The sequence below is a fragment of the Erithacus rubecula genome (assembly GCF_903797595.1).
Source record: "Erithacus rubecula genome assembly, chromosome: 14".
NCBI lineage: Eukaryota > Metazoa > Chordata > Aves > Passeriformes > Muscicapidae > Erithacus > Erithacus rubecula.
Genome location: NC_136666.1, coordinates 4059002 through 4075756, shown reverse-complemented (window position 1 = coordinate 4075756; position 16755 = coordinate 4059002). Strand labels below are relative to the sequence as shown.

Below are 16755 nucleotides of genomic sequence, written 5' to 3'. Positions count from 1 at the left end.
CTACACAAACCTGCCCTGCAGTGCCAGTAGCCTCGGCCTAAGGGTCTGCCCCAGCCAACATCCCCAGCTCTGTGGTGACATGATATGCTGCTAAACAAAGGGGATCCTTGAGGCATTTCTCACTTCCTTTCTTCAGTGAATAGGACTGCAAGTCATAGTATCCAACCTAGAACATGCTGGGGAGCTTTCCCCTTGCCAGGCTGAACAGGAATTTCCTACCACAATGAAGTTTTCTTTCCTGTGGCTCTCTTGCATTCCATACCATGGGTTTTCACAGCCCCAACTTCGCACAGCATGAAAGAAGAAAAGAGGAGGCAACAAAGGCAGCTGGTCACTGCAGGGTGCAAAGCTCCCACAACACTCTGTTCCAGGCAGGGTCCCTGGGGATTTCCAGCTTCAGTGGATGCTGGGGGAAGCAATTTGCAGCTCACAGGACACCCACGCCCACTCCACAGCCTTAACTAGTGGCATTTTGTGTACAAGCAGGGAGATGCACACACAACTGCTCCTGACTTGGTTTACATCCACTGTGGGCACCAAGCATGTGTGCACCACTCCAGCCACCTACCTGAGACCTGCCCAACCCCCCCGACAGTTTAGCCAGGTAACATCACGTTACCATCCAGACATGGGGCCTCTTGGACCCTGCAGCATAAAGCTTCTCAGCCATATTCTTTTCACACTTGATTATACAGGTCAGAGTACAGAAATGAAGCAGTGGTGCTCAGCTGGCACTTCAGCAGGAACGGGGCAGTGCAGGGAGCAGGGTCTCCTGTGTGGGAGCACATCTCCCTCCAGTGCTCACTCCCAGCAACAACAGCCTGTTGCTCCCGGCCACCACTCGGTGTCCTTCACCTGACAGGTCACCCTTCTGGTCGGCACAGGTGACAACGCTGCTCTCCGGGTGGCTGCTTCCCAGTCACCCTTGTTTCCCCAGCCACATCCATTAAAAAAAATAAAAAATCCTCAGTGAATTTGTCTCACTGGTCGTTCTCCACCCAGTTATGGAAACCTTACAGCCAGAACTGTCCATCTCCCCCAAAGCTCTGCTCTGTGACTGTAACTCTACTGCTGGGCACTGCCTACTCGGGGAGCCCCAAGCTCTCAGGCCAAGCCTGACGTGGCCAGGCCTTGGCACTGCCCTCTCCAGTCCCACTCTGCACATATTCAAATCTTGGTGTAAGCCCTCACAGGCAGGATTGCTGCTCTGGAGAGAGATCTGGATATGCTGCCCCTAGAAAGGCCTCACAAAGAAGGGAACTTCCCCTCACCCTGACCTGTTCTCAGGGGTAAGTCCCCATCACTGAAAACATTTGTTCCTTATTTAACTGAAAGAGCTGTAGGAAATTCCTCACACTCTTCGGCTTGGGTCCAGACAGACAGCTACATTCCAGCAAAATCCATAGATGTGGCTTGGCTGCAAACAAAGAGCCTCTCCTTCAGCTGATCACTGATCTGCCACAGCAAACAGGGATGGCCACGGGCACAGCTTCAGCTGATGGGGCTGGTAAAGCCAGCAGAACACTTTGTTTCCAGAAGATCCCACCTGCACTGCCTCTAGCAGCACGGGCAGGGCTCGTGGTCAGCCAGGCACCTGAACTCACCTTCCCTGCAGGGACACACCAGTGCATCGTTGATGCAAATGTCAAATCCCACGCGCCCACAATGCATTTGTTTTACTGAACCTCCTAATTACTTTACATGCTCTCCCAGGGCTACAAAGAGAGACATAAACAGATTAACTAAATTAGGCCAATTAAAGGTTCCCTAATGGAATGAAATGTTTCAGGCAAGCTTGAAAGAGGAAATGGGCAGGGAAGAATGAAAGACAATGCAGTGTCACGCAAACCAAGCAGGGCAGGAAAAGGCTACTTCAAAAAATAAGGTTCACAAAAACGCCACAATTTCACTTCTTGTTTATCTTCAAGAGTATTCCAGTGAACACACTATTTATGGAGACAGCTCCTTTTAGTCCAAGCAAAAGAGAAACCTGGAAGGCCACGTGTCTGCTCTAGACATCACACTTCCTCCTACCATCCATATGCCACAGCAACATGAATACCACAGCTTTCTGCAGCACCAAGTTTGGCAGCAGCTTCTCAGATTGAGGGGTCACTGTCCCAGGAGATGAAAAAGGGTGGTAGATACACAGGGATCCCAAATTAGATCCAACAGCCAAGGCTGAGCCAGTCAAGTTTTACAGAGAGGGGAAATGTACGACTGCCCAATACCAGCCTGCAGCCAAGATTTCCAGCAGTGCAGAGCCAAGACAGGATCCCACCTTGGCTTCCCAGCAGCCACACACCAAACAATGGCTCTTGCCAAAGATGGGAGCCCAGTCACCATGTGCATGGGTCCTTACCTTCCTCTTCCCATGGAAGATGTCCTCAGGGAGGCTCGTGTGGATGAGGCTGTGCACTTCTGCCAGCTCTGTGATGTCCCCCAAGGGCACGGGCACATCGTCTGGGAGTGGGGACATGAGGGACTCAAGCTCATGCGAGTCCAAGGTGGCACTGGGAGTGGCCACTCCTTGCCTGCTCCGGTGGTAGTACGTGTGGTTGCCAGCAGCCTGGGAATCCAGGCCTGGCAGGGCCTCCCTGAGGGAAAACAAGCAAGAGTCGACATCTCAGCTGGTCCTTGTGCAAGTGACTAGGCCCAAGCCCTGCCACTCCTGGGGATATTCTTTATCATCACGTCCCACTGCAACACCTTTCACTGCAGATGTATCTCTGCACTTCCTTGGTTAATGCCAAAGCTCAGACAAATCCTGCTGTGGGATACAAAGCTATCCCTCTGCCAGCAAACCCCAAGGACAGGATATACCACTAGTCATAGCACAAGCAGGTGCTCACACACTCTGGTCCATGGGGAGCTGTGCCACTTCTGTCACCTCTGCTTTACAGGTTAGAGATGTGGCAGGACAGGAAAGTTTAGTAGCCATGTTAGGATGAAGCTTCAGAAGCTGTTTGCTCCTAGCCCTAAGATCTGCTGTGAGCTCAAAGCTCTTCTGAACAACTGAACTGTATTCTGCTCATGGCCCTTCCAAATGCCTGTGGCTGGATTCAGACCCCTGGGATAGCAGAGGGCTTTGGGCTGTATCCAGCCCTCCTTAAATCAGCCTGTCACTCACTGGGAAGTCTTTCATCATTTTTCCCAGATGAAAGTTAACAAACTATTTCCAAACATCCTTAGAGCTGTCCAACCTCAGACATTAACCTCAGAAACAACATATTACCCACACTAACAGACACAGGTAATAAACTGGTTCTTTCTTTTTCTGAAAAAAAAATCTCTACTAGTCTAAGAATGCAAACTGAAGAAAAACTACTGAAAAAATAAACCAATGAAAAGATTATACTAAATATACTCCTTATCCATCCACAGATCCAAGCTGTGCATTAGATATCCCCTACAACACATCCCAAGCAGCCCAGCTGAACAGGGGATGCAGCTCCCAGTGTTTGTGTCTCCTTCCACAGCAGCCTCCTTTACCTGAGGTGCCACCCACCTGTGCTTGCTGTTCCGGAAGCTGGCACACATACAGAAGAGAATGCAGAGCAGCCCCAGGCACACCCCCACGATGATCCCTGTCACAGAGTGGATATCCAGGACATCTAGGAGGGGAAGGAATGACAGCCACATCATTTCAGATGCTAGCAGGAAGAGGGTACAAAATGCCTTGTGTTCAGAAAAGCACCAGTTGTATTAAACAAATGGGTTAAGAAGGCTCTTCTAACCCAACTATTCTGTGGTTCTGATTCTATACACATACAACAATAAAATTTGTTGGCAGTGACTATTTAGAGCGACTTAAAGCAAACTGGCCTCTATGTATATTCCTTAATGTTGTTCTACAGCAAGGTGCAAGTTGCATGTGCCCTTCCAGAGGAAGCAGGAGGGGGAAGAGCTGAAGTTTGGCTGTGGGATGGGTTCTGGAGCTGCATATCTGAGGTCTCTGCTGTGATCCTCTGCACTGCTCTGCAGAGAATCCTATCTCACATGCTACACAGTGACACCAGGCAATTGCCAGGCAAGCAGAAGTGTCACTGCTGACAAATCAGTCTCCAGCAATGCAATTCCCTTCTGCCCTGGGGTAAGGAGGAGTTCATACCAGACAGCTTCTCCCGGAGGGTGTGCACATCCTTCACGTTGGAATAGGGACCAGATCCCACCACTGTCTTTGCTCCCATCTTGAAGAAGTATCTGGTATCACTTTCCAGGCCATGCACTTCAGTGCTGAAGATGTTCCCTGACCAAAACCAAATAAAAAAAGATTTAAAATGTTCTGTTTCAAGAGTATTCAGAGGCTACAGCAAAGCAGCTGTGGAATTGCTGGACCCTCAGAAGTGAGGGATTTTGTGACATTTTTGTGCATTTCATACACCTCTTGAGTAATAATGAACTTCCTGCTTACAGATCCAACAATACAGGCTGCTCATGATACTGCTGGCACACATTTTCCTAGGAATTACTGGCTGCCAGGCATGCCTCTGTGGGATATTTCCTGGATGATAATGGCTATTTCAGCCCCACACACGTATGATTTCATGTCTCTCAGTAGCCATGTCCCTGGACTCTCTGCTATGACCAGGCCCAGCATATGCTTCAAGAAAACTGCCAGGACAAGCTCTTGAATATTTTGTCTGTGTGCAAAGTGAAGCAGAAATCAGGGCAGCAGGACTGAGCAACCAGAACTTCAAAGACAGGAAAGGAGGCAGGAGGAGCATGGGGTATTAGAGTACCTGGAGGAGGCTCACCTTCTCGTGTCAGCAAGGTCCACATGTCATCTGGCTGTGTGTTGTTGGCATTGTACAGGATGAGATACTCCACAATGATGCCATTGGGCTCCACAGGTGGGCACCAGTGCACCTGCACAGCGTAGGGGTTGAGAGGGTGCAGCCGCAGGTCAGACGGAGGAGTGGAGGGACCTGGCAGAGACAAAGACCCAGCCTGAGCAGCAGGAAGGGGAGCAGAGCATTCACCCCCAGAGGGCCTCCCAGCATGTCCTCAAGGTTTTCAGAGCCTCAGGAGGGGTCTGAGATCACATCTCTCAGAGGCACGTTAGGAGGGATCTGACAGAGACTCAGGGAAAGCCAGGAGAAATGAGGGTTTGGTTCCCATGAACACTCACGGTCGGGCAGGGTGAAGCGCTCCACCACGCTGCCGAAGGGCCCGTCAATGCCAACCCCGTTGGACTGCACAGCAAACTCATACCTGGTGTAGGGCTTCAGCCCACTAATGAGAATGTCTTCATCTGAGCTGGAGAGAGAGGACACAGCACAAGGCCATGAACACCTGAGGGTTCTCCCGTGTCACCCTGACACCTCACCAGGAACACTCAGAGATTATCCTAACTTGACAGCATTTGATTTTCCACCTAAAGCTTCATCTCCTGCAGCCACGTGAATGCAAGAGCATGCAGCTCCCAGGGACAGAGCAAAACAGTTCCCAGTCTCCAGGACCATCTCTGACGTACTTGCAGGGAAAAGTGGAAAACAGCCTGGTTAGAGGCTAAAAAAGGGCACAAGAATTCAGATGTAAAATACATCTCCAAATCATTAGAACTGTTTAAACTCCAGCAATTTATAAACCAAACTTGTGAGGACCATCTCACAAATTATGAATGCATAACTGCACCCAGTTGTTAATAAGTGTGTAAAGTCCAACCACAGCAAAAAATATGCAGAGACCAGTAAATGATTCCTTGATATTCAAGTCAAGTCCCACTGCCACATCTCAGCAGTTCTGAACATTATCTGTGACCAGGGCAGATATTCCCAGCATATGAAACACCCAGGATTTTGCTAAATTCTGGAAATTCCATGCAACTCCCTCCAGCCCTGTGTTTATTTCTGACATGAACATCACATAGCAGAGGGACCCTCCTTACCTGGTGTAGTATGTCACAAGAGAGGCGTTCTTCAGGCCCCAGGGGCTGAAGCGCACGGTGTAGTTGACAATTTTGACTGTTGTGAAGTCAGGTTTCTTCCAGCGGAGCCAGATGGAAGTTGAGCTGTTGGACTCTGCATAGACTTGGACTGGAGGCAGTGGAGGCCCCTTCTGCACAGGGGGATCTATGGGACAGCACAAAGAGAGATGTGGAGGTGTAGTGACAGTAATGCAACTCACACCCAGCAGAACAACAACCCTAATGAGAAGGGGGATATTTTGCGCCTTTCTCTTCTTCCCAATTCCTCCAATGGATTTTGCAATGACTGTCGAAAGAAGTTCCCTTATGTTATGACTTCCCTATTTTGGTATATTGATCTTTTTGAAGTTCATCCTCTGTAATCCCTCTATCCTTCCTCTGAAACCACGTGCCAAGCAGGAGAGACATAACAATTGAAGGACATTTCTCACCCACTGCTGCTGCAGGTGCCTTTTCTGTTTTGCCTTTCCAAACTGCTGCATACCCATCTTCGTGCTTATTGAATGCCACCAGCTTCACCTCATACAGCTTCCCAGGAGCTGAAAAATCAATCAGGGTTTGCCTTGGGTTATTTTTGTCACCAACCCTGCCTAGTTAGACACGTTTTCTTTGATCCCACCAGCTTTTCTCACCATCCAGGAAAGTAGCTTAAACATAATAAATGCATTTTTGTTACCTTATACCTATATAAATATCACCTAATACCTAAATTACAGCAGGGAGTTCCCCTTCCATTTATAGGCTTCCCACACAAACACTGTCTCCAGATGGTATATGTTACCAGCACAGCTGCTCTTTGGTTCTCCCCTCACTTTTGACAGAAATTATCAGCAGGAAATGGACTTGCCCCAACCCTCAAGGGTTGATCAGTGTCCTGGCCTCCAGCACATCTACTCAGGATCTCTACATCTTCCTCCCTTACAAACCACTGAAGAAACCAACACATGCTGACTCCTCTCTCCACCATGGAAGTGACTGCACTGCACTGTTTATTCCTGAGGAGTGAGGACATTCTCTCCTCCCCCAAAATGTACCTCCTGTTTCTGAAGTCCTTTCTGATTTATTCACTGCTATGAGGATCTTCCTTCCAGTAAGTCCTCAAACGCCCTGTTAAGTCACTGGCAGCCTTTGTTGCATGGTGTCTATTTTGCCTCCACAGTAGAGCTTCCCAATTTGCAATTACAAAAGCAACAATGCACAGAAAACCCACACCAAAAACCTAAGGGTGCTCATTGTGTGCTCTTCCCATCAGAGAGCCTGGCACTGTGGGGAATCTCAAACTGAGCTGTAGGACAGGGCACTCTGACTCCAAGCAGTGCTGCCCTGGTCCAGAATCCACTTCCCTCTTTCCTCCAGCCTTTCATCAGCTGCTCCATTTTTAATGGAGATGTTTAATCAAAGAAACTACCTGGGAGATATAAAGTTCTCAAAGTAGACGTTCCCTGCAGCTGCCACCCCCTTCAGGAGCTCAGCCAGAGCATTCCACACTGCCTTTGTTGCCTTGGCTGCAGCACATTGATGAAGTTTGTTAATTTGGGACATGCCTCTTCATTCCCTGCCCTCACAGATCACTGCTCTTTTTGCCAGACAACGTAAGCAAAATGAAACCTTTCTTATTGAAGCCAATTTTATTATTACTGCCCTGATTACACTCCCAGAGGCTGATGGTACCAATTACCAAAGGCTTTCTCTGCTCCACAACACACACTCACGCACAGAATATAAAAACAGTTCAGTCATGTTTTTGTCCCCCAAAGAATCCCAAAAGCAAACAGAGTTTTGTCTGCCTCCAAGACAGCCTGATCTGCATTTCCACACTCTCCAGCCACAGAAAAATGTTTTAAGCCCATACAAGGGGGATAAAGTCAAAGGGCACTCAACCTCCAAAAGGCTGGGACCACAGGCTCAGTGGAACAAAGAAGCCCCAGCCCCATGTCTTGCCAGTACCACATTCTCCTTCTGCCTGAGCCTTGGGCTGGGCTTCACTGGGATACGAGCACATTGTGGACGGCGCGATCCAAAACAATGAGGAAAAGCTCCCAGATGTGATGCAGCTGTGGGGAGCTCCTGTTGGAGAATGGACTGAAGGAAAGGACAAGTCCTCCCTCTCCATTCCTGGGCAGGATCAATACAGCAGCTGCTTACACGTGACGCCAGGGGAGCTCGACTGCAAGACCAAGCACCTCACATCCTGAAAACAGGGGTATTTTGGATTTCTCAGTCAGAGGATTGCCTTCAATTTTTATACACAGGCCCAGATGTTCAAGCTCTTGGAACAGCCAGACATAAAACTCTATCAAGCTGTCAAGAAGCTGGTAGACAGCATGAAAACAGATGTATTTCACTGCATTCCATCATACATTAAATATAAGCAGAATAATCTAGTCCAGATCATTTCAAATCACTAATCTGAATGGCTGCATAATATATCCAATATGTTAAATATGTTGCTTCACTCAATGTTTCAAGGTGTTCGTGTTGGCCAGGTGCCAGAAGTCATACTTGCCTTTAAGTAGGAAAACACCCTGATTTCCAGAGGGTTACTTCCAGAGGAATGCAGTCTTCCTTCATGGGAATGTGGAAGACAGGATCAGATCCCTGTCATTTATTTTTCACATAAATTATGGCCCTGGTAGTTGAACCTCAGTACAGAGAGTAAGTACTAGAACATCAATGGAAGTCACTAAAAATTTCTCAGGGAAAACCCCTCCTAGTGATTTAGGAAATATTCCTTCTGATTTTGTGGACTCATGAAATTTCTAGATTTCTTGAATGGCCTTGACCAGCTGCCCACCTCTCTCACAGGACTGCAGCATACACCTTTCAGATAAGACACAAGGTACCATTAGTGATACCATTCTAAGGAGACATGGTTTGCTCCAGAGATTAGCACAAGATGGGAGAAGTCTTCTATTTCAAGCCACACTTGAATCAAGACAAGGGGCAGAGAGCTGGCTTCAGTAACACTACAGAAGTGTGGAGCCAAGGGACACGTAGTGACCACTCTGGACATTGTTTGCATTTACATGAATACATCACATCTGAGCTCAGCCTGGTATACCCAGTGACCAACCTGGGATTTCCTGACACCACTTCAAACACCAGAACAGGCTTCCTAGAGAGATGGTTGATGCCCCAAGCCTGGCAGTATTTAAAAGACATTTGGACAGAATTTGCTTTCATTTTTGGTCAACACTGAGGTATGCAGGCAGATGGATTCAATGACTCTTGAAGATAATCCCAAAGAGATAGTGTTGGGTATTTGTTTTTATAGATGGATCTTGGGAGAGGTTTCCAGTGCTGTGCTTTCCAGGCAGACATTCCTGATCTGCGAAATCCCCTCAGCTAATTCCCCATCAGCCCAGATCACATGAGGGCTGCCAGCCCTTCTTGAGACCACTACTCACTGTGTCTACAAGCTGCAGCCCTAAGTACTGGCACAGGGCAGTTCTGTGCCATAAAACTAAACCCTTCTAAATCCCAACCACTCCTCCTGGTTTCATGTGCAGAACCCCTCCCTCCCTCAGCACAGCCAGATTCCTGACCCTTCCTTGACTGTACATGTGCAGCAGCACATCATTCACCAGCACAGGGGGAGCAGAGGGAACATCCCAGAGAAACGCGAGTCTGCGCTCCTGACACAGCCACAGCCCATATACAACGGCCAAATCATACGGAAACCATTAGGGCTTGACGGATGCCCAAATTCAAGGAAGTAATTACAGAAGAACAAGCAGCCTTCTCCACATCATTGTGCCAGAGCATTTGGAACCAATTCAGCCCACTCCCAGCCCCTGCACCGACTGACTTGCCAGTGGTTGGAGCAGCGTGTGATGATGTTCACATGTGGTTTCCTCTGCGCATTAATTACAGACCTAAATTCTTCAGAGAAACTCATCACTGTTAACACTCTCAGTGGCAAGATGGCTGTGACAGAGCTGGGAACCCCACTCAGAGAGGGCACAAACAGTCCTTCAGGTGCTGCAGCCTGACCTTCACACTGTGCATAATATATATGCTATAAGAACCAGCATGACAGACATGCATCCTTCCAGTCTCCACTCACTGGGCAGGAACAGGGTGAAGCATAAAGTGGAGGGTGGAAGAACTCTAGGAAGCAGAAAGCCTCTTTCAAGGATGCAACTGCCATAACTCTTCTCTCTCTCCATCCTGTATCAATGGGCAAATCAATTCATTAATACAATCAGATGTTAGGAACACAACCCGTTGTGGGAAATGCCAAGCACTGTGAGCCAGGCAGGCAGGTCTCACTGCTGCTCAGATCTTCTCCAGTCATGGACACTCTTTCTTCCATCCCCCTTCCCTAAAATCAGCATGCTGTGAATTATCCCATCTCAGTATTTTAACACAGAGAGATTTCACACAGCATACAATTATGGAGCTCCTTAGAAATAGGCAGGGAAGGAGAGATCATTGTCCTGACTGGAGATTTCAATCTCGGCACTCTTTATAGTGACACAATAAAAACACCAATTAATTAAGAACCACTTATTAGCATATACTAAGTATACTGGTAACTTGGTTAAAATCCCTGCTAAATTTGCATTAGAAATTTCTGTGCTTTAAACTCTGCTCGATACAAGCCTCAAGAGCCCCACTCCAGAAAGGATTTTGGATGATCTTAAAACACCTCAGATGGTCCTGGCCCTTCGCACTTCATGCAAACAACTGAGCTTCTTGGGAGCATCCTGAGATGCTACAAAGTGCAGGAGACAGGCCCTGGGTTTCTCCACCAAGTGCTAGGAAGATGCAGACAGCTAACCTAGTCGAGTCAGCTCGTACTGCTTCACTTTCTTCTTTAGTTTTATGGGTCCTACATCCCAGCTCTCATCTTCAGCACCATCCAAAGGGCTCTCATCACTGGACTCCTCTGGGCCCACCTCTCTGTAGTAGAGCTTGTAGCCAGATATCTGGGCATGGTTTGCTGGGGGCTGCCATGTTATCAGGAGAGACTCCATCTTCGCTCGGACTTTAAGTTCTGTCGGGGCAAATGGAACTGGAAGAAGACAAGAGAAAAAGATTGAGCCACATGTCTCCATTTCCCTGGTCCACTGAATCCTCCCAGTCCTCAGTAGTGAGGGAAGGGTGTGAGGAAAAGGCTGTCCTGAGTGGGGTGTCTCCACTCCCTGACAGTGGAGAGTGGGACAGCCACACTCTATCACTGATTTTCACAGCTGGGTGAAACAGGAAACAACAATGTCACAAAGCCACTGTGGGGGTTTCTCAGTGTATTCTCAGATATCACCATCTTTAACCACTGCTGGAGTCTGGCATGGGCTTGGCTCTCTTTGGCAGAATTGTCTATTCACTCCCAAATGTTGTAACATTGGGATCTGGAGCTCTGTTTGTTTTCTTTCTATTTTTTTGAAAGAACTTTCACAGCTGCACATGGAGAGCACAAAGCCTCGCTGCCCAGGCAAGCACTGAGACAAACAGGGGCTGCTGAGCATCAAGTAAAGGTGAGCACTTTGGTCTGAACAAAACCAATGGTTGTAATACCCAAAGGAAAGCAAGTATCTCTGAAAATGTTTTAAGCTCCCCAAACCCTGTCCCAAATCCCAGGCATTCCCCAGCCTCCTACCATGTGTCTGGTTGTCTCTGTCAGGGGTCCGATGCTGGGTCCACTCGGAAGGGGCCCCATATCCCACACTGGTGCTGGCTGCGATCCGAACTTTGTACACTTTGTTGGGATGGAGTGAGTACAGGGTGATCTGGGTCTCATTTCCACCCACTTCGATGGAGGTCACCTGATCTGCTGGAACCAAGGGGACACCACTGCAAACAGGGATTTCCCAGCCAAAGGGAAGTACAGCTGAGCAGCCACAAGCCTTGTTACCCCTCATGATCTGCATACCCTGGGATGGCTTGGCTTTGACCAGACCAGTCTTATGCCACCAGAAAAAAAAACTGTAAGGCTGGGCAGAGCTGATATTCTGACTGACAACTCCTTTCATCACACTGCAAACTTCAGGTTGCCTTTAGCACCACAGAGTCTGCCCACAGGGAGCTGTCAGAAACCCTGCTCTGATGATGTGATGGTGGAACATGAGCACAGCTAATGGGAGCTGATGGCATGCTCCAGTGCTTCTCACAGCAGTATTTAAATCCTCACCTTAATGTGAGCCAGAACTGTCCAGCAGTCCTGCTTTCCACAAAATTCACACCCTCATCCACGCCAGACAGAGGTTTTACTGCTCTCTCTTCAGCCCACCCAAGTTCATAAGGGGGGTGACAGGAAATTTAAACTGAGAATAGCCTGGGATTTTCACTGTATCAGCTAACTAGTTTTGCTGAAGATTCATGTGGCCTGTTTAGACTATATAGAGGTGTTGATTTCAGCTTCCCTTGGTGTTAACTCAGCCAGGAGCACTGTCCCTGCTATGTAATAGCATATTGCTGAGTGTGATCCCTGGATTCCAAGTGTTTCTAAGGTTTTATGATGCCACTGAGCCATGTGTAGGCTCAAGGCAAAAGAACCAGAGCCAGGAGTCACAACACACTACTAATCCAGTTCAAATACATGGGAACATGTCCAGCACCTCATCACACTTGCCATCCTTCTCTCAGGAAGAATCATGACCCTGGGAAGTGAGAAGCTGCAGAGCTTTGACAGTTTTAAGAGCAAATACCCAGAAGGATTTGCAAAGCAAGCACACATGGAATTGGAACAGCCACATCCAGCAGAGGTAAATGAACCCTGCTTAGCGTGTCTGACAGTGTAAATAAAATCAGATAGAACTCAGCAATATAACAACACAACCTGGCCAAGGTATTTGGTTTTTTTCCCACAAGAACCACTTTGATTAGACTCCATTTAAGGAAATTGAAAGCATTTACCCCTCTCCCCCAAGCAGCATAAAGTTCTTCCCCCAAAACACAGTGCAGATGGCAGTGAAGGGCTGCTCATGCAGATATTTCTGGGACAGCACAAACATGGGTCAGCCATTCTCCTGGGGACACAGAGCCTCCATGATCACAGGAAAAGGCACCTTGAGATAGTGTGAGGTAGCACTGCCATGACCATCAGACAGAGCCAGGCTATGAAAGGGTTCTCTTCCCTTGGGTAAAAAAGGTCTATTTTCAGCCCTGCACCACCTCCCTCCCCCCCTCACATCAACAGGCTGTTTACACCACTAGAGCAGACAACACAACCCCCAAATGGTGTTTCCCTCACCTTCCTTGAGGGTGCAGTAGTCGATCTTGTATTTGGTTATCTTGCCGTTACTCAGCTCGGGAGGAGGCGGCAGCCACGTCACACGGATGTCACCAGGAGTCATGCTCGACAGGGACAGCTGAGGGGCTGCACTGGGAACTGGGTAAACAACCATGAGAAGTCAGCAAAGACCAGAGCAAGATCTCAACACACCTCTGCCAGCTCTCTGAGCTGGTTGAAGGCCACTACCTTGGCCCTGTCACAGCCACTAGTGACTTGGTGTCTGTCCTGGGGGAACCAACACCCCACAGCCCTTCAGGGGTGTCTAGGGAGAGCAGATGCTGGACTGCTCCACTTCCAGGCTGACCAGAGCCTGCTGGCCCCAGCCACACTGCTCCCAGGGACCCAAACTGGGCAGGGTGGCACACCCCAGCTCTCAGCTTGTGCTGTACTGTGGAACACAAAGGAGACACAAAAGCAAATGGCTCACAGATCCAAACTGCAAGCCTGCAAATCCTCATTCCCTTGAGAACCACAGCTCTGGGCTGCACGCAGCTTTCATGCTTTCAACTCAGCCTTTCAGGCTTCAGACACACACACTGGACCATGCAGGTCACCATGTCAGGAGCATTAAAAGCACATAATGCACATGAGGTCTGCCAAAATTATCTCTGCTTGCCTCTGTCCTGAAGCCTGTTGAAAGCTGTGCATGGCCTCCCATTGGGCAGCTGTGCTTCTGGCACTCTGCCTTTACTGCTCACAAAATGCTGTGTGATAAATGCTAAAATCAACACAAACTACTGGCTCTTAAGGGGTCTGACCTCAAGACTGCTCCCACCCCTACAAATTGCAATAGATGTTTCTTCTGAGTTGAAATCCAGTCTGGCCCAGAGTGAAGCTTAGAGCATTATCACAGGGGTTAGGTGAAAGCCCTTAGGAGCTGATGGCAATTCCCAAAGGATTCTCATGGGCCCCACCATCAGGTTATTTTCACCCAAGCTGATGACAAGACCAGGGTGCAGGTTTGGGTTTCTAGGAGCTGCTACTACTCTCTGTAGCACATTCAGTGCTCACCATGAACCAGGCCAAGAACATTTCCTAGGCACCATCTAATTCAACGCACCATCCTCCAGGGTCTGGACGATGATAGAAGAGGACGTCCGGCTGGCCCCGAGCTGGGAATATGCAACCACGTAGAAGACATAGTTGGTGTTTGGTTCCAGATCCTTGACTTGCAGCTCTGTTGTGTCATTATTGACAGCAAACTGATATTCCACATTATCTGTTCCTAGAGCAAAGGAAACACTGATCAGCAGGTCAGTGAACTGCCACAGCACTCCTGAAAAAATCACTTAATTCACGATGTCCACAGAATAAAATCACTTTAAAAATCACTATATCTTCTCCAAGTTTCCCTGCAACTACACAGCCTCATATACAAGTTTTTTGGGCAGAAATTTCAGCGCCTCAACATTAATGTCTCCATTTTGACTCAAACTGTTTAATCCATGTTGAAGCAGCAGCAGTTACCAGTTTAATTTTCAGAGGAGCTCTGGCAACAGTTCAGCAGGCTTGCTGGCTTTTTGGGAAGACAGACCTAAAGAGAGCCAGTGACTCACTCCAGATTCTGGGTGTGGATAATTTAGTGATTCCCCCTGTACACAATGCAGCTGGTTAATATCACTGTTAATAATCACACTCTTTGCATACAAAATCAACACATATAAAATCAGCAGTGCCTGGTCCCATAGAATCCAGACAACTCAGCTATGTGGACACACTACTGCCAATCAAGAAGTTAGCATACGTTGGCACTGTCACCGGCTGATACCGACTCCAGGAGAAAATTCCTTTACCTGCAATAAAAAGGGAATTGCCTCACACTTGTCACTAGCTGGGGAGAAAGGTCAACCTGTGCCTTGTACCTTTGACACAGCTGTGCTGCTCAGGGAGGTGACACCTACCCACAGCCCTCTGGTAGTGCAAGGAGAAGCCGATGATCTGCTCGCTGTTGTGCTCCGGCCGCTCCCAAGACACCAGGACGGTGCTGCTGGAGAGGGACACGGCTGAGACCCTCTTGGGAGCGCTGGGCAAACCCTCGCGCACGATCACCGAGAGCTTGGCGGTGGCACAGGCCGTGCCCAGGCTGTTCTCAGCTACACACTGGTAGTAGCCAGCATCCTCCAGGCCGATCTGGTTGATGACGAGGCTGCCGCTGCTCTGCACCTTCACACGCCCGTTGGAGAGGATGGGCTCCCCGTTCTTCAGCCAGTGGATGGTGGGGGTTGGCTCTCCCTCTGCCTTGCACACAAACCTGGCCGTGCTGGCTCGGGTGCGGGAGATGGTTTCAGGAGCCTGGGAGATGCTGGGAGTAGCTGGGAGAAGAGAAGATAAATTAATGCAGGAAGGAGGAGGAAAAGATAGCAAAGCAAATCCCTTCTCCTCCCCACTTGGTGCTATGTTTTATTCAGTAGCAGCTTTGCTTACAAGATGGGATTTGCCAGGCAGACTCTAGAGGCTTAATTTAGACTCTGTCCAAAAGGAAAAATAAATTCTGTATCAATCATGTGCTACGTTCCCTGATCTTAGGCTGTTCTCCCTGCTGGCTTCCAGGATACTGAAAGTTAATTGCTGGTAGAGATTTCCAAGGGGGAAACCCTGGAGAACAAGAATAAGACACAAAACGCTTCAGTAAATACCATGAACTAAACCCCAAATTAAAAAGGTGACACTCCCACTGAGAGCTATCCCAACTCGAGCCTCTTGGCCCTAACCTGGCTCCCATTTTAGTCAGCATTTGTGCCTGAGACTTTGCCTGCTCTCTACTCACCGAGGATGCGGAGCTCAGCGGCGGCGGTGACGAACTGCCGCGTTTGGGGTTTGTTGGCTCGGCAGACGTACACCCCGGAGTGATGGGGCTGGCTGGAAGGAATGAGCAGATTTGTCCGGCCCAGCACAATCACATCTGTGGAAATGGACTTTCCATCTGCAGGAAGAAATGTGCACAAATATGGGAGTGAGCCCCAGGCTGCCCTTTATGAGGGCTTGGAAACAATGCCAGAATCGCAACTGGGGAGTGGAGAGACCCCTAAATCCCAAACCCCAGCCCAGAGGAAGATTCCTGCTGGGACACTCAGTGCTTGACAGGCAGCTCAAGGCAGCATTGACTCAAGGTAATAATCCAAAAAGTTCTGGTTTGGATCAAAACAGTCTCCGATAGCTAGGGTACGCCTGCAGTGAGAGCCCTAGGAGCAGCACACTCAAGGGAAAGCTGTGCTGACCCTTTCACAAGCACAGACACCTCTTCCCCTCACTTGTTCATGCAATGTCAGCAAGACTGTTGAATCACTCACAACTCCTCCTCCATCCTGCCATGGATGTGAACCCAAGTTTACTGAGCTTCCTGATCCACTCCTCATCCACAGCTTGGCTGTGAGGTGTCAAAAAGATACCTGGTACTCCCTGGAACTCTGGTATTTATGTCAGAGACATGGGCCATAAGCTGCCTTCTCCCCATTCTCCAGGCTGGGTGCTCGGCACTGCTGAGTAGGGAAGGAGTAAAGGGCAGGTCTGTATCACTGGCCAGAAGCCAAGATGTCCTTCTACAACTTCAAGTAGCCCTGGGCTCCTCAGCATCACAGACAGGGCAGAA

At 48.8% G+C, this 16755-nt stretch overlaps 1 protein-coding gene across 3 annotated transcripts in view; it reads right to left on the bottom strand.

Annotated features, from left to right (window-relative positions):
- Positions 1–16755, bottom strand: part of IGDCC4 (immunoglobulin superfamily DCC subclass member 4) — an 87856-nt gene that overhangs the window by 10884 nt on the left and 60217 nt on the right. For 2 of the 3 annotated variants that reach the window (XM_079318282.1, XM_079318284.1), the window contains exons 6-18: positions 15934–16089; positions 15068–15478; positions 14227–14391; positions 13125–13262; positions 11532–11705; positions 10713–10946; positions 6361–6468; positions 5891–6074; positions 5132–5259; positions 4758–4928; positions 4112–4249; positions 3509–3614; positions 2363–2597 (exon numbers count right to left, since the gene is read on the bottom strand). In XM_079318282.1, the coding sequence (XP_079174408.1) occupies positions 2363–2597; positions 3509–3614; positions 4112–4249; positions 4758–4928; positions 5132–5259; positions 5891–6074; positions 6361–6468; positions 10713–10946; positions 11532–11705; positions 13125–13262; positions 14227–14391; positions 15068–15478; positions 15934–16089 (2348 nt within the window). The remainder of the gene's footprint in view (positions 1–2362; positions 2598–3508; positions 3615–4111; positions 4250–4757; positions 4929–5131; positions 5260–5890; positions 6075–6360; positions 6469–10712; positions 10947–11531; positions 11706–13124; positions 13263–14226; positions 14392–15067; positions 15479–15933; positions 16090–16755) is intronic. The other variant, XM_079318283.1, reaches the window with a different exon arrangement.